At 37.5% G+C, this 27,401-nt stretch overlaps 1 protein-coding gene across 6 annotated transcripts in view; it reads right to left on the reverse strand.

Moving 5' to 3' along the window:
* The window catches only part of robo3 (roundabout, axon guidance receptor, homolog 3), a 171,240-nt gene that overhangs the window by 78,338 nt on the left and 65,501 nt on the right, over positions 1 to 27,401 (reverse strand). The window contains exon 1 of one of the 6 annotated variants that reach the window (XM_083567565.1): positions 1,556 to 2,354. The exons of 4 other annotated variants lie outside the window; for them this stretch is intronic. In XM_083567565.1, the coding sequence (XP_083423691.1) occupies positions 1,556 to 1,619 (64 nt within the window). In that variant the 5' untranslated portion in view covers positions 1,620 to 2,354. Of the gene's footprint in view, positions 1 to 1,555; positions 2,355 to 27,401 lie in introns of those variants that run through there. One more of the 6 variants, XM_083567564.1, reaches the window with a different exon arrangement.

A 27,401-nucleotide genomic window follows, 5' to 3' on the forward strand; every position in this document is an offset into this window, starting at 1 on the left:
GGGCCAAACCTCTGACAAGCACACACTCTCATAGTTACTCATCAGGGCATCAGTTAATCAGTATTAACAAACATGGAGGGGTTCAACCCCTAAAATTCTTCTTATTTAGCTACAGGAAAGACCCTGTGGTATTTCAGACTAAATAACACAGTATTCAAAGGAAAGACAAAATACAATGCGGATTTTGTGCATTTTCTCACGTACACCGTTAAGCTCTGTCTGTCCCTTATGGTATCATTATTGGCCATCAAAGTGCTTCTCCATGCCTCAAGAGTAAGTTTGAGGGCAATCATGAGAAAATTGACAGCTGTTTCAGGGCTATTTCAAAACCTTTACAAAGAACCTGCACTAACTCCTCTAGTTACATTACACACACTCACATACCAAACTGCCTCGGAGTGTTGCAGACGACTATGACAAAGTTGAGCCCTTTAGGTGTAACTCTAGCCTCTCTTTTTCTTCGCAACTTTATCAGGTGAGAAAGGGTGAGTAGATAGCCAGCAGGCACTACATGCATAATACTGGTATATTAAACGCCTTCCAGAGAACGTCAGTGGACTAAAAGGGTTTCATTGCAAAATTTAGTCAACCTATACCAAGAATGAATCAGAAATTGGCAAGCATTGGCTTGAAAGGTCAGAATAGAGTAAAATGTGACTACTGAGACCATAGGACCATAGATTTCTTTTGACAGCAGTAAATATTATTTCCCTACTTGCCCCCTGTGTAGCCTCCTGAGTCACTGTACAACTGTGTTTGCTGGTAGATCAGGGAACAAATCTCACAGACAGCGTTTACTACCCTGTAGCTTTTGCGAAGCAGCAAAGCCAGTTAAACGGAAAAACAATAAACTCGAACAGCCAACATTATTACAGAGAAGGCGCAATGTCGCAATGCTGTTTATGAGTGGAAATAAACACGTAATTATTTTAATCTAGTCATTTTAAAAACATTTGCCTTTGGGCCATGTGTTCCTTTACTGTCTATGAGTATAATATGAAAGCAGAAATACATCTACTTATTTTAAATATTCATAGAACATTTTATGACGTCATAAAATGTAAAAAAAAAAAAACTAATTATAATACTAAATATAAGTTGTCAACGGCATTGAAACATTACTTAAAGCAGAGAAAGGTAGATTCAGGAGTCACTTTGGTACTTTAAGGACAAGAGGAAAATATTAAGATTGTATAAAAATGTATGTGACCAGGTTGTGAGAGCATTTGGTTTTTGCGGCTGGATAACCGGCGTTCCGCTTAACCAAGGCGCCGAGTAGGTGTCTTTTACCTCATTTTTTGCTTGTTGTGTATCAAATCGCTCATTTAACCATCATACAGTTCATGCTCTCTGTTAAATCAGTGTGCATAGACCACAGCATCCCGACTCTCAAAACAATCTGAACTGCTATTGTTTTGCGTGTCCTTTTAAAGGACTGGGGATGAAACAAGCAGTCGAGATACAAGCCGCAACCATATGAACTTTTTTTCATACAAAATTGCATATTTATACACCGAGAAATCATTTGAACACCAAAGAATTCACCGGAACTTACCATGTATACAGTAGATGAGCATGCATATAACCGATAAAGCATGCAAAGTCCGGGGAAACTCCATCACCTCCCTGCAGCTCTGCCGCGACTCCGCGCAATGGATGGATACAAACGGACCTTCGGCGTCCGCTCTGCATCCACAGGATCCGTTCTTGTTGTTTTGTTTATTTATTTTTTTTTTAATTGGAAATTTTGCTCACTTCCAAATAGTCACACTGAGAAAGATAAATAGCTCCATCCAATACGCACCAATGTTCTTTTCACCACACTTCAGACTGCAGGATCAGCCTCACTCTCCCGGACATCCTTGAACCATCTGTCCGTTTAACTCGACTCAAGCACAGATCTCACTAAGTCCCGTGTGTATCAATTCCAAACAGCATGCGGGGTCTTTCGGGTTGTTTTTTCTTCCTCTTCCCCACCTTCTAAACAAAATGAAACCACTCTTGCGGAGTTGGTCGTTCACGTGGCCGGTTTTGAATCGCTCGCCCTCCGTCCCCGCTCGCGCTTTCTCTCGGTAGTGAATGAACGCCGCGCTGCGCTGCGCGCGCCCCTACGGCTGCAGCCTCGCGCCCCCTTCAGTGCTCGTGTCACCGGAGCGCGTCTTAAAGACACAGGATCACCCTGAGCATCCGGATTCGGATCGAACCTCACCAATTTTGTTCATATTACCATTTGGGACTGTTGATCAAAGTTTTAATTCGGTTGTTTCACCTGTCACGCGCTCACAAACACGAACCAGGTTAATAAATGGTTTACAATTATACAACCAGTGTTGTCTATTTGCTTCAGTGGGAAATGGTGAGAGCACCCAAAAAAAAAATCGCCAGATGACGTCACAGACTCATTTTTCATTCATTTCATTGATCAGAATGTCAAAAGAGTATTGAATATTATTTGCATATGATGTGCTAATATGAGTGGTGCACAAATAGTTTAAATCAAAAATAGAGAATAACAGATTAAAACATTTCGTTAAAAAATAAATCTTTATCCTCTCTCGGGTGCTCGCATAAGGAGTTGCCACAGAAGATCATCCATCTCCATTTCTCTCTGCCTGCTAAAGGTCTACATCTTTTAAACCAACCACCTGCATGTCTTCCCTACACTTCACAAAGTATAGTCGAGTCAACAATGGACATATTTATAGAGTACGATCATTTCTAACGAGAACGCAAATGAAGGAAGCGGTTATGCCAAAATGAGAGTTAAAACAAAGAACAAAAAAGTGTGTGATCAGTGATTGGATAGTGGAAACATTTGATTTTAGATATGGTCATTGGAGACATAGGACCTGGTCAGCCAAACCTGCTTTTACAACTTTTAATTACAGTGACTGTAATGTAAGATTGAGAGCTGTATTAAATGCAAGGTGCTAAAATTTGCTAAAAAAAATCTTGAGATTTAGACAGGGCCCTGTCTTCTACAAATGGAGGTATATGGCATACATTTTTATAGAACCACATCTGAATGATGGCACAATATTTTCTTGATTTTGTACAACGCTATCAAAAATGGCCTGACCAAAAATCCTATTTGTTCAGTGGCTCATGACAACTAGATTAATACCGATATTTCTATATTAGTTTCCTAATTGTTCTAGACTTTAAAATACCTACATGCTGCAGGAATAATTTACATCAGCATGAGCGAAAGAGAATTCATTAGGAGTAACATACCTTTCAGTGGTGTGATCAGAGGTCAGAGACAATGTTTAAAATTGCATTGCATTTGATAGTCGGTCCTCAGGACGGCGTGTTTAACAATAAAAGTACAAATTATTTTATTAAAACATGGGTACATTCCTGTTTATTCTCAGGACGTTTATATATAACCTTTTCTAAATGACTGTGCAACTGTCAAAATGGCATGTTGACCCATCCTACTGCATTACACCACAAAAACACAGCACATAAGCACATCTATTATCAGATTGAGTTAATACCTTCCCATTAGGTTGCTTCAAATAGGACTATTACTGAGGATGCTTCAGAGAAATACATCAGGGGATTTGCAACAAAATAAAAGACAATCTTTGTAGTACATATTAAAGTATAGGATATTAACCCATGAGGTAAAAGCATGCAAGCTCAAAAATGGTTTAACTAACACTTAACTATTAATAGCTTAATAGTTATACATATAGTTTAACTAATAGTGATGCAGACTATATTTACTACTGTTAAATTTGATGTCAGCAGCGAGTTACAGAAAATCAAGTGGATACAGGCCAGCATCTTTAGGTAATTGGCATTAGAAAGTGGGAAAAAATGTGATCTCTTTAAATTTGTCCGTGGCATGATTGTTAGTGCCAAATAGGCTGGTTTAAGTTTTTCCATTACAGATGATCTCTTGGGATTTTGTTAGAAACAAGAGTCTCTAGAGTTTCTATAGAATGGTGCAATAAAAAAACAAATCCAGTGAGTGGCATTTTTGTGTCAGAAACACCTCATTGATAAAAGAGTTTAAAAGAGAATGGCGAGAATGACAATGAGTTACCCACTTTGTAAATTTGTGGTGAACAGAAAAACATCTTAGAATACACATGTTGAACCATGAGATGGATGTGCTACAATAGCTGAATATAATGCCATGTTCTACTTTTGTCAACCAAAAGCAGAACGTTGAGGCTGCATTGAGCACTGGGGGGCCAGTTTAAGACTGGAAAAATGTTGCCTGGTCCTGATGAATGGCAACAGAATACCAAAAGAATAAATTCATGGACCCAACCTGCCTTGTGTCAACAGGCTGGAGGAGGTGGTGTAATGATGTGGGGAATGTTTGTATGTCACAGTTTGTTTTGTTTTGGTTAATATCATTTTTCGCTGGAATGCCACAGTCTATCTGAATGTTATTGTTGGTCATGTTTTTCACTTAATTTCCAAAATTTACTCATCTTCTAATAGGTTTAATAAAAATTTCAAACATGACAATGCACCATGTCAAAAATCAACAGCAATCTCAAAATGAATTCATGAAACAAATGTTCTTCCCAATGCAATTCCCAGATATTGAACACCTTTGGGATATAGTAGAATTGAATACTGCAGTATGCCTGATACAATCATGTCAACGTGGACCAGAGTCTTCAAGGAATGTTTTCAACACCTTTATATCCATGAAACAGAAGATGTCCATGCATAAAGGGTTTTATATGAAAAAGGAGGCCCTACCCAGTATTAGTATAGTGGTAGATAACATCAAATACACTCAAGAAACTAAATGGTAATTAAGATATTTTGTGTTTATTTGTGGTCATGGTGGGGATGGGGGTGGTGGTGTAGAGATTAAAAGTCCCCTTGATTTATTCATATTAGTGAATTCAGGCAGAGAATCCCCCTGATTCAGGAAAATAAGGTAAAATGATTACAAACTGTACACATTTTCATACTGTTACACTTTGTTTTAATGATTAAATTATTGCACTGTTAACTTTGAACTTCTATTTTACTATTCTATTTAAAATTAAGAATAAACTAAAAGCACTTTGCTTTAAGCTCTAAAAATCTGCATATATTAATACTTAAAAAATCTTTTATAATGATTAATTAATAAAGGCACTAATTCATAGTGGATCAGGAAATAATTTCGCAGAGACATTTCCAGGCAACTGAGACAAAGCTATTAATAATAGTAAAACATTAAATATGGATATATTTATGGCTTATGCTTTGATTTATTAGCATGACTTGCAGTAGATAATAGTAATTTAAATTAGAAAATGTTTGCTTGTACACATTATATGTAATCCAAGCTTAAAGATTTCAATCTTAAATACAATTATAATGCATGAGGTATTATAAAATACAAATCAAATATCTCTGTATTGGTAAGAAATTCACATGTGGTGTTGAACATATGTGGTCCAAAATCATCTGTATACAAATGTACATTGGGCTATAAATACTAATTTCATTGTCATATGCCATAGTCTTTCAAAGGTGCTTAAATAGAGCGATCTGCTATTTCTAACACAATCACCCATTTCAATAATATCCCACCAGTTAAAAGTGTTATTGATAATGTTGTCTGACATCAACTCAGAGTTCTTAAATTACAAATTACATCATTAGAAATGACTTTACAGTAGAGTAGCTGTTAAAACTTAACTTGCTGTATTTATTTATAAACGCAATGATCTGATATATAATCATTTAAATGTTGTGCTTAACTATCTAATTATCTTTCCCAGATTACTAAGAGTCAGCCAGAAACTACACTAGAACTACTCTTCAGTGTTTCCTGATGTGATAAAGATTAGTGCATGGTATAATTAATCTTTATGAATGCATTAGATAAGTGTTAATGTGTAAAAAGTATTGTTATAATAAAATAAACAAAATGAATGCTATAAAATATGTTAAAACAAAAGCAAAATAAAAAATGTGAATTGAAAATAACTTTTGACTGGCCACAAGTTTAAGCACTGACAAAAAGAAAAAGACAAAGCTGATTTATTTGATAATGCAGGCTTTAACCAAAGCAGCAATCATGGCCAAGACATTGATTTCAGTCCAAGCTGCTGTGTGCTTCTCTGATGTGATTGAAAGAGAAAAGTAATATCAGCAGTGCCGCATGATAGTGAGGGACACACATACACATACACACAAACACACACATCTGTGTGTCTGCTGCAAGTAATGAGACTTGGCGCTAGCAGCCTGTATGCAATTCTGACAAACGGCAGCAATAAATCCCAAAACAGGTATACAGAATATTTTGCATTCATCACATCACACTGCCTCATTTAGTCCCATTTCCCACATTCCAGCTGAAGCCAGTAGTCATACAATCTTTTTTGGCAGGTTTTATTGTCCACTAATGGAATAATTACCATTAGCTATTTATTATGTCTCCCAAAAAAAAGCTAGACCAACCTCCATTGATGTATCTGTAATATTTATCTTAATTCTTTCCACAAAACACAATTTGTTCCATTATATCCACATTAGAATGCAATCAGGCTCTTTAAGGTCGCATGTACAACCAGCAGTCTCTGCTGCCAGCCCCCTCTTGTATTGTCCTCATGTTTCATGCATGTACCTGTTTAACTTAATTGCAAAAGTTGATGAATTGAGCTTTCGTCTGTAATTGAATAAAACATGATTTCGTTTCCCCCTAAATACATTTCATCTCTCTTATGACGGATGCAGCTTACTTTGGAACCCATTAAAAATTTGCTGGACTCGCCGAAGACAAGTGTGCAGTCAATGAATTTAGCCATGTAATTGTGTTATAATGGAGAGTTGTGGCACTGTCACATCAGCAAGTGCAAATTATGCCATTAGGCCATGAGCACAATCGGCCAGAAGGGTAGATGAAAACCATTTCTTGTACCTTGGCATGACTGAAACTTTAAAGACTAATGAAATAATAACATATTAACCATATATGATGTAATGTAGGTACTTTAATTTGTTAGCATATGCACAGATGAAAGTTTTTGTTGCGTTTTCTAACAAGGGTTAAAACTAGGTATTTTAATTTTCAAGTCTGGCAATAGAACACAACCAGACTGGAATATCACAGAATTATGAAAAGCAATTTACAAATTAAAGTTGTAAAGTTAATTCCGTGAATGCATTCTCTTCATGTTATTATGCATTAATAGATATTATTTTTGTTCCTGTGTTCACTTTTATTTCAGTTGCTATAAACAGTTATTGCTGCAAGAGCCTCTTTTTAATTAAGTAAATAAGAACAAAATGCTTGTCATCTTACTACATCAAGCAGAAATTTTGTGGTCAAAAACATCTGACTATGGTAAATCACTGACATAGACTTCTTCATGTTAAATATCTCACCAGGAAGAACATTATATCAATGTATTTTTTTTAACCTGATCACATATTAGGACAAGTGCATTGATACAAACCTTGCAGCTAGAAATAGGGACAGAGCAGTGCTGCTATTATTAAAAAATAATCAAAAACTTCTTTCTGTCTATCAACAATAACATTGAAATGAATTACTGAACTTACCAAATTTATATTGGTAACTGTGCTTAAATAAAAAGTAGAAAGTAACATATTGCATTTATAATGACAGTGATAGGAAATCTGAATCTTTCAATACAAATATAGAATTTGCTGATGTTAAATACACAAGGGTGGGAATAAAAATTGGGATTAAGACTACAAAATATCTGCATAATGTCTGTACAAATAGATTAATAGTGACAGTGTGGACAGGACGATGCTGTGGCTTTATCTAATTGATCGATTGAATGTAGTTGTACAAGAGAAACACGATTCATCATCCTGTCCACCACTTCCACCTTACCAGCCTGACTGACTGCTTGACTTGCCACTATTATCACTATCACTTTATGTATTGCTTAATTATGACATTTTTTTCATGTTTGCTTTACTAACCATCTTATATGTGTCCTTGTACAGTGAGGAAAATAAGTATTTGAACACCCTGCTATTTTGCAAGTTCTCCCACTCAGAAATTATGGAGGGGTCTGAAATTGTCATCGTAGGTGCATGTCCACTGTGAGAGACATAATCTAAAAAAAAAAAAAATCCAGAACTCACAATATATGATTTTTAAACTATTTATTTGTATGATACAGCTGCAAATAAGTATTTGAACACCTGTCTATCAGCTAGAATTCTGACCCTAAAAACCTGTTAGTCTGCCTTTAACATGTCCACCTCCACTACATTTATTATCCTAAATTAGATGCACCTGTTTGAGGTCGTTAGCTGCATAAAGACACCTGTCCACCCCATACAATCAGTAAGAATCCAACTACTAACATGGCCAAGACCAAAGAGCTGTCCAAAGACACTAGAGACAAAATTGTACACCTCCACAAGACAGGGCTACGGGGAAATTGCCAAGCAGCTTGGTGAAAAAAGGTCCACTGTTGGAGCAATCATTAGAAAATGGAAGAAGCTAAACATGACTGTCAATCTCCCTCGGACTGGGGCTCCATGCAAGATCTCACCTCGTGGGGTCTCAATGATCCTAAGGAAGGTGAGAAATCAGCCCAGAAACACACGGGAGGAGCTGGTCAATGACCTGAAAAGAGCCGGGACCACCGTTTCCAAGGTTACTGTTGGTAATACACTAAGACGTCATGGTTTAAAATCATGCATGGCACGGAAGGTTCCCCTGCTTAAACCAGCACATGTCCAGGCATGTCTTAAGTTTGCCAATGACCATTTGGATGATCCAGAGGAGTCATGGGAGAAAGTCATGTGGTCAGATGAGACCAAAATAGAACAACTCATCATACTTGTTTGGAGGAAGAAGAATGATGAGTACCATCCCAAGAACACCATCCCTACTGTGAAGCATGGGGGTGGTAGCATCATGCTTTGGGGGTGTTTTTCTGCACATGGGACAGGGCGACTGCATTGTATTAAGGAGAGGATGACCGGGGCCATGTATTGCGAGATTTTGGGGAACAACCTCCTTCCCTCAGTTAGAGCATTGAAGATGGGTCGAGGCTGGGTCTTCCAACATGACAATGACCAGAAGCACACAGCCAGGATAACCAAGAAGTGGCTCTGTAAGAAGCATATCAAGGTTCTGGCGTGGCCTAGCCAGTCTCCAGACCTAAACCCAATAGAGAATCTTTGGAGGGAGCTCAAACCCCGTGTTTCTCAGCGACAGGCCAGAAACCTGACTGATCTAGAGAAGATCTGTGTGGAGGAGTGGGCCAAAATCCCTCCTGCAGTGTGTGCAAACCTGGTGAAAAACTACAGGAAACGTTTGACCTCTGTAATTGCAAACAAAGGCTACTGTACCAAATATTAACATTGACTTTCTCAGGTGTTCAAATACTTATTTGCAGCTGTATCACACAAATAAATAGTTAAAAAATCATACATTGTGATTTCTGGATTTTTTTTTTTAGATTATGTCTCTTAAAGTGGACATGCACCTACGATGACAATTTCAGACCCCTCCATGATTTCTAAGTGGGAGAACTTGCAAAATAGCAGAGTGTTTAAATACTTATTTTCCTCACTGTATGTCATGTGTACGTTACTAATAAAAGATTTTTCCCGTAAGTTTCAGTAGTCATCTATCTATCTATCTATCTATCTATCTATCTATCTATCTATCTATCTATCTATCTATCTATCTATCTATCTATCTATCTATCTATCTATCTATCTATCTATCTATCTATCTATCTATCTATCTATCTATCTATCTATTCAGCTGATTTTTACAATAAAAACAGAAAAACCCCTCTTACAAATCAAAGGCTTGCAAATAACAGCAAATCAGAAAATGCCTGTGTGCTGTTTCCAAACATAAAATAAAAATGTAAATCAAAGCCTTTCATATAATAAATGAACTTTGTACTCAGTATGATTGTGCTGTAGTCATAGATTTAGAAAAATTCAGGCATTGCTATTCCTGAAGCCCTTTAGGGACATGAAGGATTATGTTATAGATTAATTGATTCTTAAGGTGCTGTTGAAAAATGGCAATATATTTTTTCATTGATTTGCTTGTGAATGTGTTTGACAGCTGTCATCATCTCAAGAGACAGAGGCTCATGTTTAGATGTTCAATTTCCAGATGCTCCCCATTGTATCATCACTGCTATGCTCTCTCTTGCTCTCTTTGACACACACATACATATGGTCTTTGTTCTGAATCTCACTGTTTGAGGCCTTCTTAATTGTTGCTCTGTAGAGCGAGAAGGTCCCACTGTTCACCCCCTTCATTCTGAAAGGGATTCAAAGTGGTGTGTAATAGAGGGCCATGTCCTATGTGTCCCCAGCCTGCAGACCTGCAGTAAGTTCTTACATGTTAGATCTCACATTTCAAGCAGACAACTGACCCTAACACCTAATTATCTAATGAAGTGTTTTCACATTCTGTGCAGTGTCAGGTCTTTACACAGAAATAGTTGCTAATTGGATAGCTATGGGGTGCTTTTGTCAAGGTGTAGCAGGAAACCCAGTGGAGCTCCTGCCTATTAGTGATATCCAAAACAACTCTGGCATGCTAGCGTCCTTCCCTTCAAATGTCCAAAGACTCAGCTGCCTTTCTTGGAGAAATAAATTTGCAGAAGTTGTAATTTAGCTCTGAGATGGTGTGATGAGCTCACTAACAACACACGCTGCCTCTGACTCTTTTTTTAAATTGGAGTCCCCATCATTTTGTTTCCCTTGAGGGGAAATGACTCTTCAAATTCCCACAGTCTGCTACAGGATTCATGGGATGGATGACAGCAATTACAGCCTTTACTGGCCAGTGGCACCCAAAAAATCTGCTTTGGCACACATGCTTAAGCTTCAAGCTCTAGTCTGGTCTAGTCTTGAAAGCCTGACACTGGCTATATCATACTAAACTAGCTCATTTTCTATTTTCAATCTCTGCAGCATCTTTTAGAATATATTCTCAATTGCCTATAAATTAGCTATTTATTTCCTGATATAACGGTTTGGATCTCCTGGTTTTCCTAAAGCTCCTCATTATCCTGAAAGCACTGTTGTTAGTTCTGAACAAAGCAGCATAACAAATGTACCTATCAGACAATGCAGCTCTAAGCATACTATACAACTGCCCTTGAATATGCAAAATAAAAGCCATTAAACAGCACTGAGTGGTGAATAAAATGCAAATTGCCACAACACATCACAGCTTCTGGGTTCATTGGCTATGAGAAGCAATGGAAGCAAAAGAAGGAATCAATGTTATCAGGGCTTCAGCGCAGTGCACTAAAGCAGAGCAGGATTAATTTCTGATCTAAGCATGGAAATTAAAAACCAGGCTGCTCCGTGATTAAATGTCAATGAGATTCAAACTAAAAAAAAAACAACAACAAAAAAAACATTTAGACACCATACTTCTGCAAATTTAAATTAAAAAAGAAGTTAATCATCTTCAATTATAGTGAGTGCAATGAAGGAAATTTTCATCAGAAACAAACACAATCAACACTGGAGCAGCAGCTATAAGATATCTGTATTATAGACTTCATAGGAATACAGAACATTCTTTCTTCATGCCATCCTCTGAAGGTGAGAGGTGATTCTTTTGAACCACTTCTCCTACCCGGCGGCACGGTAGACAAGGAATGCCGATTCTAGCTGAAAACGACACTAGTGGTTCATCTCACATATCTATCACACTGTCAGAGAGGGCACTAGAATGCTGTAGGGGGAAAAAAAGATTCAAGATAGAAAACTCAAAGCAGAGTTAGAAAGACTCCAGTGGGAGTAAGGAATTGTCCTAAAGCATGTTTACAACATGGATATCTTTACTACGGGGCCTCAAGCGGTGAAACACCAAACAGGAGCCAATAGAATAAACCTGTTCTGACAGACTAGATAACCAATAATGGGCAGAGAGAGAGAGAGAGAGAGAGAGAGAAGGAGATGCTCAATTTAAATGGTCTAAGAGTGTTCTGCAGTATTACACCATTAAGGAAATGAACATTGTGTACTGATGCATGAGGTTTGTATAATGAATATTGGAGCAAAACTATTCAAACCATAGTAAAAAGCATAGTTTTTAGAGAACACTTTGCAGTGTGAAAGTGTGTTTTTGTAATATCATTATAAATCATATAAAGTAAATATCATTACTTTGTTAAACATAATTACAAAATGCCATTAAATAATTACAGCCCAAAGTCTAAGAAAAGTTGAGATGCTGTGTAAAATGTAAATAAAAACATAATGCAATGATTTGCAAAACTCATAAGCTCATTTTTATTCGGAATAGAACAAAGGAATTATTTTTTAAAGTTTAAACCAGGAAAATGTACAATTTTATCGAAAGAAAAAAAATAACGTAATTTTGAATCTCAAAACGTTGGAATAGAATCATGTGTAGCAACTGTGTAGCATCACTATAGCTGAAACAGACATCAACTGGATGGAAACATGTATCATTCTAAAATCTGTATTTACCTTTCAGCATTGATGGTGCCTTTCCAGATGTGCAAGCTGCCGGTTACACAGGCACTTATGCATCCCTATTACATCAAAGATGCAGGCATTTAAACTAAGAGCCAATAACAAGCCAGCTGGTCCCTCTCCTCTTTAGGTCGAAGAATGTGGGAGTTATGGCTTCCAAAAAAAAACCCAATTTAGATTATTCTGACCACAGAACAGTTTTCCACTTTGATGTCAGTCCTTTTTAAAGGAGCTTTCTTCCAGAGAAGATTACGGCATTTCTGGGTCATGTTCACAAAAGGCTTCTTCCTTGAATTATGGAGCATTAACCTGCATTTGTGGATGGAACAACAAACTGTGTTCATAGACAATAATCTCTGGATTTTCTGTTTCATTTGCATTTGCATTTTGCATTACAGAATAATGTTAACCCATTAACAGTGATTTCTCCAGAATCTCTGAATCTTTTCATGATATTTTGTACCATAGATGACGAGATAGTCAAAGTCTTTGCAGTTTTATGGTAGAAACATTATTCTGAAATTGTTTGACAATTTACATAGTTTTATTGCAGATTGATGAATCTCTGCCCAATCATGTGACTAACCTGTAGCCAAGCAACCTAATTAGTTGCAAGATGTTCCTTAAGCTGTTACTTTTTAGTAGCCCTTACTTTTCCAGTCTTTTGTTGCCCCATCCCAACTTTTTTGAGACATATTTCAGCTATTAAATTCACAATTTGTCCCAGAAACAAGTTTTATTAAATGTTGATGTATTTATAAATTAATAAATACATTTAATGGTTTAATAAAGTAATGATGCAGAATACATTTAGCATTATAGAACAAGTAAGAATGCATTTGTACTAAAATTAAGCAAAACCAAACAAAATTTTGAATTGGGAATATCATGCTGATAGTGACTACATCAGCACAATTTGGAGTGTAAGTCTGTTTTTATACAAAGGGTCTACATGCAAAAACAATTATATCAAGTAAGTGTCATACTGACGTACTGTCATCTGCTCCTAGAATTTTGGAATTTACCTGATTAGACTGACTATTGATCCAAATAGCCTGAACTCTCATTTAAGCTGTGGTCATCTTACCTGCTTTTTGCATGGGCCTTTTTTGTAGCTACATGTTCAATGTACTTTCCTTAAACTCTGCAATTCCAGTGAAAAGTGTGTATTTCCAAGTGGGTGTTGGTCTCACTGGGTATCATATGGAAAGCTATTGTTTTATCCAGATCTGCTATCATACGACAATTTCAAACCACGAAGGGGGTCAAAAGAACTCTTGTTTCCAGCCACATTTGTTCATATCCATTCACAAAGCTGTTGAACACATCTTCTTTAGGTTACTCCCATTAGGGGGTCACCACAGTGGCTCATCTGTCTCCATACTATCCTATCCTCTACATCTGCCTCTTTCAAATGAACTACCTGCATATCTTCTCTCACCACATCTATAAATCTCCTTTTATAAATGGCCTTTCTCTTTTCCCCCTGCCTGGCAGCTCCATCCTCACCATTCTTCTATATTCTATTATACCCAATGTCCTGCCTCTGTACATTTTGAAACCATCTCAATCTAGCCTCGCTCACCATGTCTCCCTCCCTGCCCTGATTTCAAAACATTCTACATGTGCGGTCCCTCTAATAAACAAATTCTAATCCTATCCATCCTCGTCACTCCCAATAAAAATCTCAGAATCTTTAACTCTGCCACCTTCAGCTCTGCCTCCTGTCTTTTTGCCACTTCTCTAAACCATACAACATCGCAGGTCTCACCACAGTCCTATAAACTTTTCCTTTCAGTCTTGCAGAAAGCCTTCTATCACAATTCACTACTGCCACTCTTCTCCACCCACTCTACCCTGCCTGCACTCTTTTCTTCATTTCTCTAACATACGCTCCATTACTTTGCACAGTTCCACGCAACCTGTCCATCACCACTGCAAACAGGAAAGGGCTCAGATCCTTGATGCAATCCCACCTCCACCTTGAACTAGTCTGTCATTCCTACTGCACACTTTACTGCTGTCACACTGTCCTCATACATGTCCTGCACCACCCTCACATACTTCTCTGACCCACCTGACTTCATACAATACCACAATTCCTCTCTCAGCACCCTGTCGTACGCTTTCTCTAAATGCACAAACACACAATGCAACTCCTTCTGACCGTCTCTATACTTCTCCAACAACATTCTCAAAGGAAATAATGCATCTGTGGTGCTTTTCCTCAGCATGAAACCTTACTGTTGCTCACAGATGCTTACCTCTTCTCTCAGTCTGGCTTCCACTACTCTTTCCCATAACTTCATGGTTTGACTTTCTTTCTTTCTTTCTTTTCGGCTTCTCCCGTTAGGGGTCGCCACAGCGGATCCTCCGCACGTTTGATTTGGCACATGTTTTACGCTGGATGCCTTTCCTAACGCAACCCTCCCCAATTTATCCGGGCTTGGGACCGGCACTAAGAGTGGCTGGGGATGGTTCCCTGACCGGGAATCGAACCCGGGTCGCAGCGGTTTGACTGATCAACTTTATTCCCCTGTAGTTACTGTAGATCTGCACATCACCCTTATTCTTAAATATCAGTACCAGCACATTACTTCTCCATTCCTCAGGCATCCTCTCACCTTCCAGAATCTTGTTAAACAATCTTGTTAAAAACTCCACACAATGCTGCTGAACACACAAAGAAAAAGGCTATCCGCCCCCTTCAACATACATGATTTTATAAATAGTTATTGTTAATTATTGGGATTAGGATTGGAAAGGAAGATCCAGATAAAATTTTGCTCCATATGCTCCCAGACACAGATGGCTATGGCATTGTTGGGATTTGATCTTCAAACAATAGGGCAAATGCTTTTCTGTTAAGGCTATTTTTTAACATTATAAACGTCTGTAATCAACTTGCCATCACACCCAAACTAAGGCTGAAAGCATACAATTGTATTGGATGTCTTTGTTTGTGGTAACATTACAATTTCCATTTAATGGAACCAAACCTGTTCAAGCATTACACTGCCCCGAGCACAAAGCAAAGTCTATGAGCATATGGTTTGCCAAAGTTACTGGGGAAGAACTTGAGTATCCTGCAAAGAGACCTGATCTTAACCCTTAACTAAACACATTTGGGATCAATTAGGAATGCAACCCCAGGACTCCTTGCCCAACACTCAGCCTCTCTAGTACTTAAACAAAATCTCCATATACAACACAGTATACCGGCAAAGAGGGACAAAATCTTGTTTATTCCCCCTCCAACTTAATCACTATCAATACTGTATATGAGGATAATACAATATGCTAATTTATGAAAAGCTGCCAGAAATAGGTTTTAAAAAAGTTTATAAAAAGTGTAATAAATGTATCAAAATAAACACTAAACAACAACCACATTAGCTGTATAGTGGCCAGTGATATTTAATTGGGGCCACAGCAACCTTGGGCCACTTCTTAGCTTCACGGAAGAAATAGACATTTGTGTAATAATTCCTCCCAATATATTTCCCAATGTACTATCGTTATGCATCTATTCTCTTCTATTCAATCCTTTTACCTTTGTCCTTTTAATCATAAACAGACACTGTATGTTCACTGCTTTAATGTTGTCTAGAGTTTTCCTTCCTTGCTTCCTCCTTTCTCTCTCTCTCACTGATGACTAGCCCTTGATTTACAATACTAGACTGCCTATTGTAAAGCTGTGCCTTGGGGAGGGTATCCAGGCATAAACCTCTCTTCCAGCCCTTTATTTATGTCACCTTCATCCGTAGCAAGGATGCACCATTGCTTAGGGAGTTCCCCTAAGTCTCCCCTGGGCCACCAGAGGCCAACTTCATGGCTACTGTTGTTTGGGAGACAATGGCTTCTGCCTATCATCAAGCGAGAGTCAGATGTCTAAAATCGGGTCTCGGGTGCACCCAGAGACGTCTGCTTTTGTGCTTTTTTAATTTTTCTTAAATTATGGAAATGGCCGTGGAGCTTTACTTTTAACCTGTAGACCGCAAACAGCAGCCCTCACTGTGACCCTCGCCCTGAAAGCTTAAACTAAGTTCCATTTATAAATAAATTAAGTCATTGTTTTCCTGTTTTCAGACAGATAAAAGGCTTGTAATGCTGCCTTGAATGCATTGCTCTGTGTTTCATTGATCACACCTGTTTTGTTGTTCATGGTAGCAGGTGTACCCTACAATTAAGGGTTCAAAGGTCAAAGATGAGCAGCCCAAGGCTGTGTCATGCATGATTCACTGCAAAAAAACAAAACAAAACAAACATCTCTGCCAATGGTTTGCTTGCCTCCAGCAGCATGTTAGTTGCAGTGCTTATTCAAGCCATTAAATCATTAGGTTTTTGATGGAGAGCTGGAGATTGCGGTTGCACAGAGAACTAAATATTTAGTGCTATAGAGTGTGACAAAAGGGTAAATGTGAAAAACTGTTTCTGGGAAGCCTGACCATCCAATCATAACAGTGAAACAGAAACGATTCAAGCAAGTTGCTGGTAGCATGAAGTTACACACCATATTACAAGCCAAAATGCACACACACACACACACACACACACACACACACACACACACACACACACACACACATATACACACATACACACACACACACACACACACACACACACACACACACACACACACACACACACACACAATCAGTTGTGCTGAAACAGGCACTCGGGTGCAGTCCAGCTTGCTGTAAGTATAATTCTCTCATTTATATGACAAGCATGTCCTGAAAGGGATATACTATTTTATGAGTGACAAGCTTGAAGGCTCTCTTACTAAATCTGTTTTGCAGTCTCAAATCAGTTTTTGGCAACTTTTTCCCCTCCCATGTATTGCCTTTGCTATTTCAAAAAAAGAAAGAAAGAAAATGATATTCAGAACCTAGAGAAGATAAGTAAAAACTTGTAAACTACAGAGGGTATAAGCCAGAGTGAGGTAGTGGTAGCGATATTTTAAGAACAAGGTACAATAAGGTCATCAGCTTTTCTTGTATAATGAGCTCTGTCTGGGTATCAACACAGCTTCTAGCTTGGCTGTCAGAGACTGTGTGTGGTGAAGAGTTTATTATAAGACCTACTTGAGCTTCATTTTAATAATCAGGCAGAAAAAAACTAAGTTCCTCCAGAAACTCCTCATCAAAATCGCTCAGCATTAAGTAGCACTGTACTAGGCGAAGGAATGCCATCAACAGCACAAGCAATAACATTATTCTGACAGTGTCTAATGTGGTACAGCTAATCTTAGAACAAATGATGACCTTTTTTGCCACATAACCCAGCAAATACAGCAAAATATGATAATGTATTGCAGCCTCTTTGCACGCAGCAGGGATTTGCTAATAACCGAAATGGCCTCTCAGCACTGTGGGAGGTCACTGATTCATACACATGCAAATTCAGATCCACACTTGTTGAAAAGTAAAAAAAAGTGAGAAACTGGTGGCAGGTAACAAGCAGTATAAACCAGAGTGAAATTTTAATAGGAGTGAAGCACCACTCACAGTAATTTGCACTGGACAGGCAGCCAGTCACACCGCTAAATGCAGAGAGGTTGGGGTATGTGCTGAGTCTCTCTATAACATAAGCACTTAAATGGAAATGAATATACACACACACACATATACCCTCTATCAAACATACAGATTCATAAAAATGATAATTGACAAGACACCACCACACATGAACACACACACACACACACACACACACACACACACACACACACACACACACACACACACACACACACACAGAGTAAAGCTATCATGCTTGAACGTATTGGATCATTAAGTACTTAAAAAAAATGCAATACTAAACAACTTTGGTGTCTAACCTGGGTTTTTTAGTCAAACAGTAGCATTCCTTGAGCCAAACATAAATATATACAAATACATATATATATATATATATATATATATATATATATATATATATATATATATATATATATATATATATATATATATATATATATATATACATACACACACACACAGTATATGAACTCTCAAACCATGTGAAGGAGAGATTTAAAAACAGATCAATTAAACACAATATAGAGCGAGGGAGCAAGGGTGAAAACAGAAAACAAATAAAAAAACAAAAGTGAACTACAGAAGCCACTGAGCGCAATGTGACAGTGCTTTGCTGTGTTTTGTCAGTGTTAGGGAAGGCTCTAGATGCTCAGCTGTCTTCCCGTCTTCTCACTTTCTCGGGACAGCTGTCCACCTACTATTACTGTTTCTTTTCTCACAGTCTCACTTTTTCTCTGTTGTAAAAACACTACACGTTTTGTGAAAATAATACCACACCATACTTTTTGTAAAAATATGGATGTAAAAAATGTGAGAATGAAAAGTGGTTCAGAAATAACTAGAAAAGTTATTTTAAGGTTCCCATAAGTTTTCTCACAAATTCAACTTTGTGTATCAAACACTGATTTCATGGCCACAGTGTAATCTGTGAGCCAGCTAAAAAATCTGCAATTTTGGTTTGTTTTGTGATACCGCAGACTTGGACTGATTTGCAATAGGAAGACCCGTGTGCAGTTGACAGAGAGCAATTGGCCCATATATCAACCTGAGCTCTCTCACACATAGAGTGATCAGACCAGCAGCTGTGCCTCTGGCTCCTGACTCAGCTTAGGTTAGCAAACCCTGACCTTGTTCATACTTAAAGTGCTCACTGAGCACACAGTATGTGGTATAACCAAGAAAACTAGAGCTCGTCTCTTTCTGTCATCTGTTTAATTGTCAGAGAACTATTGTCCTGATCTCATGACCAGTTTGGTTTTAATTAATTGCAAATTTGAATCTTTTGCCAAAATGGTTTTTACTGCTGTTCAGACATATTGATGGATACAGAAGACTGGAATTGTTGGGTTTTGTGGGGAAAAAACAACTGATTTAATACCATTTGGGCATGTGGATGTTGTAGCATCATTTGTGATGCCTCACACCTGGTCATATTTACATTCCCTATGTGTTCCTGCTAAGTTTGCACACCCCACAACCCCCACTTTCTCTTTTTCAGGATTTAGGTGATCTGGCATTGCATGTGCTAAGTGCTCAATGATGACACATTCTCCCCAGGGGTAATATCTAGCTTCAAAAGATGGCAACGACCAGTCTGTGTTGCCATTTTGGAGAGAAAAGGTTGGATGTTAGCCCAGATGCAGGGCCAAAAAAAATATGGCATCCCTCCCTGCAGTCCACTTTATCCCAGAGTTAATTCACATGCAGGCTAAAAGCTATCTACAGCTCCAGAGTCAATTACAGAAACCAGGCCAATTGTGAAGCACTGTGTTTTTACAATGAGCTGCTATGTATTCAATAATCCTGTTATGTGTTTAGTCAGGAGCTGTAGTTTTATTTATGTTTAGCTGCTCAGAGTGATTGAATTTTTTTTTATTCTTACTCAATAAAAGTACAATTACTTGTATGTAAATAATTACAGTGAAAGTAGAAAACTGTAAACCCTGAAATGTTCTAAAAGTTTGAAAGAGAAGGTAAAAAATTAGCAAAAGAAAAGATGTCTGTCTCAAGTCATAATGATATAAAATTGCTACAGGCTAATAGCTAGCTGCCACATTACAAATACTGCCTTAATAAATACAGTGCATGTTCATTCGGTCTCCACCTTTCCGTTGATTTGTTCAAGTTTTAATGTGTTTGGAATTTGCTTCATGCAGTGTGTTCACTTTATGAATCACCTTGTGGATTTACAATTCCAAAGTGGGTTTAGAATCCTTCTAGTTATACTGAGGTGTTTATAAACACGAACATAATGATTTACTAACTCATACTAAATAGAATGGGTCATTATTTAATAGTTTATTAAGTAGGGCATGAAAATAAAGTAATAAGAAAATCATGTATCAAACATTTTTTTATTTATATATATTCTGTCCCCACACAAACACACACACACACACACACACACACACACACACACACACACACACACACACACACACACACACACACACACAGACACACACGGTGAATTCATTATAAAAGATTGAAACCCAAGCTATACATACATTAAAACTAGGTACACCGACATAAAGTAAGACATTTCCAAACAAGTTTCAGTAAAGATTGCAACCTGTTTCTCCTCCAAGACTCATAGATTCTTAATTACAGAGATCAGCTAAGGGAGTCGGGGGAGAGGTGTGATAGTGTAAATATCCTCCTTCCTACTCTCTACATACGATTTACTAATTACGTTTGAGTTATATTTAGAGGCTGCCAATTCCCTGAATGCTTAATGAGGCAGTTGGGGCCAGCTCTCTGGAGCCTGGAAAAAGAAGTGGAGCTGTCTGCTCCTGGGCTGCAACCAGTGGCCATAAAATGCATACTTACTATTTATTTGCATACCTGGCACTAATCAAAGCAGCTGTGCAATGGGTGGTATTTTTTTTTGTTGCTCTTTTTGTCTCATTCTTTCTCTTTTCCTAATTTGCCGCTGGACTAGGTTCCTGTAACAACAGCCATTGCTTCTCATTAAAGACACAGGAAAACAGTGTCTCTAGAGAGGGTTATGTTGGACCTTGGGGTGATGACAGTAGACCAAACACAAATGTAAAGAGAATTCAGCAAAATCCCTCAGATAATGCAGTATTACTTACTTGGACTGCTATTGAATTGTAAACTATTTCAATAGTCCATATGACTGTCAACCATGGCAATAATTCAAGGCAATTTATAGAAATTTAAGATTCAATTAATACACTTTCAATAGATTATTGATTTGTCTCCTTTTCCCACCTTCTTAGAAATGTCCAGTTATAGATGAGACTGTATGTAAACCATTTATCGGCTATTAATACAACATTGAAATTTCATATTTAGTCCATGTGTTACACGCCTCATTTGTTGAAAAGCAGTTAAATGTCATTTTATATGTTGTCAAGAATCAGTTTGACAGGCTGCTTTGTGAGATTTTATATATAGTTTGTAGAGGCTTTTCTATTGCACATCACAAATTGTGTCACCGCTGCACAAACAGTGTCATCTATTGACAGAGCTGCTATCATGGAACTGCAATCACTGTCTCTGTGGGTGAGTGTGTGTATCAGAAGGTCATATAGGCATGTTATATATAGCATAGACAAGATGACTCACATTCACATACACATGCAACGCACACACTGTTCATGTTTCTGTTTAGTCTCCTAGAGAAAGAGATCTATTGATCAGGCTGCCATTTCCCTAATTAAGCCTAAGACCAGAGAAGAGAGAGGAGAGAACAGAAGAGAAGGTTAGACAAAGGATAGAAGGCATGAGAGGAAGACATATGAGAGAAAGACCAAAAAACGCATAATAAATTTAGGCCATGGTCACTTCCTGTTTGGAATATAAAGCATACTGATTTCAAGCTGATTGATAGCTATGTAGGGGTTTAGAATCTAGTTTCTACCAGGCTATCAACCAAGCTAAAGCCAAAACACACCAACCCACCTTAACCCAGCACATTAACCTTCCTCAACCCCACATATACCAGCCAGACATCAGTACACCTCAACCAGCACCCCCTGACTGACCTAAATCCAGTCCACTCAATCATTCAGTCGTTCCCCATTGAACAACAACCCCAAACCACCCTGCAACCCAATTCTTAACCCAACATACAGCAGTCTGCTCCTTAATCTATTTTCAATAGAAACCCATTTCAAAACCCATTTCAATAACCCTCAGTCTTGGTTTTGGAGCTCTGATACGTTTGATACGTTTGATACGTTTCCCTGTAACACAACTTTCTTTAATTTTATTAATTAGCTGACTAGTTGACTTTAGGGGTACACTAAGACCAGGACTGACAAACACCCCATCTTAGGAGACTAAAATAAAAGATGCTCTTATACCATTCAAGCCTTTGAATCCTTTTTCTCACACACTCTTGTTTGTTTTTATTCTCTCTTAGAAAATTTCTTTTTTTATTTTACTAATGGAAAGACATAGCTCATTCCAAATTAATGTTTAAATTACGCAAACCAGTAATCACTGGAGAGGTTCACAGCTGATGTACCCTCCCGTGGCTGTGCTAGTGGCGCCTGACTGCTTCAAATCAAGTATTCAATGTCGAAAAACATCACTGAAATTGACATGTAATAGACCAAAAAAGGCTAAAAGGTCTATCAAAACACCATTATACAGCAGCTAGCTCTGGTCCATTCATTTGGAAATGGAATTTGGATGTGCAACTCATTTCTTCCTCTCTGGAGGTGTGTTTATATTCCATAGTGAGATTAACATGTATGTGTCAGTGCACTTTGTCTTCCCAGTCTCAAGTGTCCTGATTTTAATTTGCAGCAATTTCAGCTCATCACTGTGTGTTACCTCACTTACATGCCCCCTGCTAAAAAAAAAAAAAATCACAAGGTGATCAACAGGGAGGCACATTCTCACCCCATATTCAGACCTATGCCAATCCTGCCACCTGGGAACCCTAACCCTTATTTAAACTGCTGGATGATAGCGCTATTTGATCTGCTAATTACTGAACAGCTAGAGAGTCAGAGTCTTACACAATGGGCTTTAGGAGAGAGGGAGAAATGTAAGTACTAGGGAGGGTGCAAAAGGGTAAATGGGAGATAGATAGATGGAAAAATAATTATAAAAGATAATACTGAGTTACATTAAATTTACATAGGAAAAATATACATTTATGTCAAGGTTGTATAGATCTCTACTAGTTTTACCGTTCTTGAGTTGACCAAATTCTAAACATCAAAACTGGCCAACAAACTTTTAAAACAACAGCAAAAACACTCCACCCACAACCGCAACGCTGTACACAGCAACCTACTGCCAGCTTTTTATACAATCACTATTTCACTTACACAAGTAAAGCAATCCACCCAACATAGACCCTTTTAGACACAGCACAGACTAACCTACAACAACATAACCAATAACAACTCTAGTCTGCCCAAATATATTTTATACTAAAACCAGCCAATCTACTACACATATAAATCCTCTTTAACAAGCAAACACTAATTCATAGCCATCTAGCACAGAAAAATCAACATCATTTCATCCCAAACACACACCAGCCATCCTAAACCAAAACACATCATCCAGTTTAAACCCAGCAAACTAATCTACCCAAAACAGATACACCTTGACCCAGTATATGCAAAGCTACCACAATCCTAACACTGCCTCTACACAAAGCAACTCATATCAAGCAGGCAATACACCAGTTGTGACTAACCTGCAAGTAACATCATACTAAGTATACTTTAGAATTGAAGACTCTGTATGCATACCCTTACAGAATTTAATATGTAATGAACATCATCAAAAAGCATACTACACTACTCGTATCTTGTTAAAATCATGCTGTTCTATTCCACTTTAGATGTCTAGTTTATTAAACATAACTCTTTATTGTCCAAATGAGTTGGCTAAATTGGCAAAAATTGACTAGAACCTTCCTTAAAAACAATTACTGTATACTGACATAATACTGTAATACTGATGTTATGGGAACCCAATCAACAGCAAATTATGAAGAAAAATGGAGAAGCAAAGAAAAAAAGAAAATGGGGGCACATATAGTGTTTAAATGTGTGATTTTATCTATCAAGGATTATTATGGCTGTTCTGCTATTATAACTGCTGGCCATTGTTATTGAAATTATACTCAATTTTCCTGGGTGATGAAAAAAAATGGTTTTTAAAAAACCTGTTAAAGCAACGAAGAGCTTTTATTCCTCTTAAACAGGTGTAGAGAATAGGTTGCAATAGAATAGAATAATCATTGAATTTCATAAAACCATTTGAGTTCCTGAATAACGTTCCGTTTTTGAAAATAAACTACATATCCACCACTAATATAGAAACTCTCAGTTTTATCAATATAAAAAAACAAGAGACTGAAACAACATTAACATTCATTAAAATATAAAACTTTTTTCTGCTATATAAAGCCTAATGATGTCAGCTGTCTGAAATGGAACTGGGTTTAAAAAAGATTTAGCTAGCTGTTCAAAATGGTTATGATAACTCCTTCTATTAACGATTCAGGGCCGGCTTTCAATTCACAGACCATGTGCATGAGAAAAAAGCAGAGAGATAGAGAGTTCATTGCCGGTTATTGGTTCAAATGTAGCACCTTACGCATGTACACACACTCATGAAAAAATAATAACGTCCTATTGACTTACTAAGGTTATTGCTTTTGAACATGTGCTTAAATATGTGTAAATTTCTTTTTCTTTTTTGTGATTGAATAGGCGACAGTTACTCCAGAATAGCCATAATATAATTAAATAGACAACAGATTTTTTTATTTATTTATATATATATATATATATATATATATATATATATATATATATATATATATATATATATATATATATATATATATATATATATAAATAAATAAAAAATCTGTTGTCTATTTAATATATATATATATATATATATTATTATATATATTATATATATATATATATATATATATATATATATATATATATATATATATATATATATATATATATATATATATATATATCCTTCCCGTGGGCTCAACACCTGCAGGAGGGACTGTAAGGGACGGTGCTGTGAGGATTGGGCAGCAGTTGAAGGCGGGGGCCTGCTTAGACTTAGACTTAGACTTTATATATATATATACACACACACACACACACACACACACACACACACACACACACACACACACATACATAAACTATGGAACAGAACATCTGGGCCAAATTAAACATCTGGCTGCATCCACCTCCACCCCCTTTGTCTTTCTAGCTATCTTTCTCTCTGTCTACCTCTTCTCCCCTCCTGTTATACTTCATGTGTTTAGAAGTCTGTTATTTGACTGCACAATAATAGGAGGGAAAAGCTTCAGCATCTATTACATTCATCCTCTTTCTATTTTCCAGAACACAACACAGCAGTGCCTTACTACAAGGTCACAGGCACTGAAAGCATTAATAAGTCATCCTTTAGAGGTCTACAACGCTCTGCCTTCTATGTTTTCATCCTTCTTCGTTTTCTCTTCACATTTTTAGTTATGTGAGGCTGAGAAAAAATTGCTGTTACTTTTATCACACTTTTTGTGTTCTTGTGCTTATTCACAAATGTAGTGTTATTTTTTTTTATATTAAACAGTTAGACAATTTCAGGTTGTAGCATTTGAAAAGAGTAAGAATAAGGGAACAAGGAAACCCACAGGGAACAATCAGCTCTTGCCACAAACACATTAAAGGCATGTCAAAAATGACCTTTGGGAAATATTTCTCCCCAAGGCAGCATTATGCATTTTCATATCCAGACATAAACGTCCTCCGTTTGATTTCAGATGGTTAATTGGACTCATCTGGCAGGCACTGATATACATAAATCTGCTTGTAAATCAGAACACTAAACGTCAACTGATCCGGAGAGTCCTGTTCCACAGAAAAGAACGACTGTCAAAGCTGTCACACCTAGCAGCTGACGTGTTTTTCCAATTATCTGGCTGCCATAGCAAACATGCTTGTCTTGTGTTCATTTGCCTGATGCCTAAAATGCCTAATTTTGAATGGCTATCCACCCAGACCCATTTTTGTTGTTGATTTTCTTCACTTTTATTTATTACTGTTTAAGGGAAAAATAGGCCAAAGAGTCATTGAGTGATTTAGTATAAATTAATTATTTTATGGTATGTAAGGTTGGGCTAAATGTGAGAGCACTGCACTCAGAAACATACACACATACACAACCACACATACACAACCACACACACACACACACACACACACACACACACACACACACACACACACACACACACACACACACACACATACACACAAATACACACACATGCCAGTGTATGCTTAATGGAGACAAAAGACGACATTGCTTTTCATTTTGAGAGCTCAGCAGGTTGGATTGTGTCTACATGTTCTCACTGTGCTACAGATGTTGCCCCTCCAAAAACCACCACCCCCACCCCCTACCACCACCACCCTAACAAACACTCCTGCATCATTACCATAGTAATGCCTTAAATATGAAGAGCGTGCTGAGTGAGCTGGGACAGTAAACACAATGTATGGAACTCGAAGCTCCAGTCCTTACGATTTCACTCCTGAATGAAGCGAAGAGTAAGAGCCAGAAGGAGACGGAGACTATATGTGGAAATCTGCTATCATACACTAGTCCACACATATGCAAACACATAACCACACAGGCTTGCCTTTGCTTGTCATTATTTACCTCCAGCTGCTCACATAATATGTGCACTTCATTTCACTTCAGGAACAGACCTCCTGGAGGAACACACACACACACACACACACACACACACACACACACACACACACACACACACACACACACACACACACAGAAAGAGACGACTGCAGACAATATTGACAAAGGCAATTTCAGCAAATCAAAGCCTTTTTTATGTTTTCTGATGTCCTAATGGTAACCCTTAACAGGAACATTTGAGCATTTTTAGCCCAGTGGAGCCCACTTCTTGTCTGTCTTTCCTTGTTTTCTACACATTCTTGTGAAAACATTAACCAGATAATAATGTGCCCAAGAATAAGATTGGGAAATATATATATATATATATATATATATATATATATATATATATATATATATATATATATATATATATATATATATATATATAGTTCAACCCGGTTATAGGGGACGCCAAAAAGCGTCGAGATAATCGATGATCGAGATAAATGAAAACCAATATGGCGGCAATATATTAACTTGCTTGAAATTTCTTTATGTACATGATGTGCGTTAATAAATGAGAATGTACATGCACGTGTTTTTGGAGGTTTTTTTACACAACAGCGTTGCCGTGATTTGTTTGATGAAGGCATGCTATAAAAATTTACATACATGTTTGCTAACAACAAAAGGCATATGTGCACCAACTAGCAGCAGAGATTT

This window comes from Silurus aristotelis (genome assembly GCF_946808225.1).
Source record: "Silurus aristotelis genome assembly, chromosome: 18".
Classification (NCBI taxonomy): Eukaryota; Metazoa; Chordata; class Actinopteri; order Siluriformes; family Siluridae; genus Silurus; species Silurus aristotelis.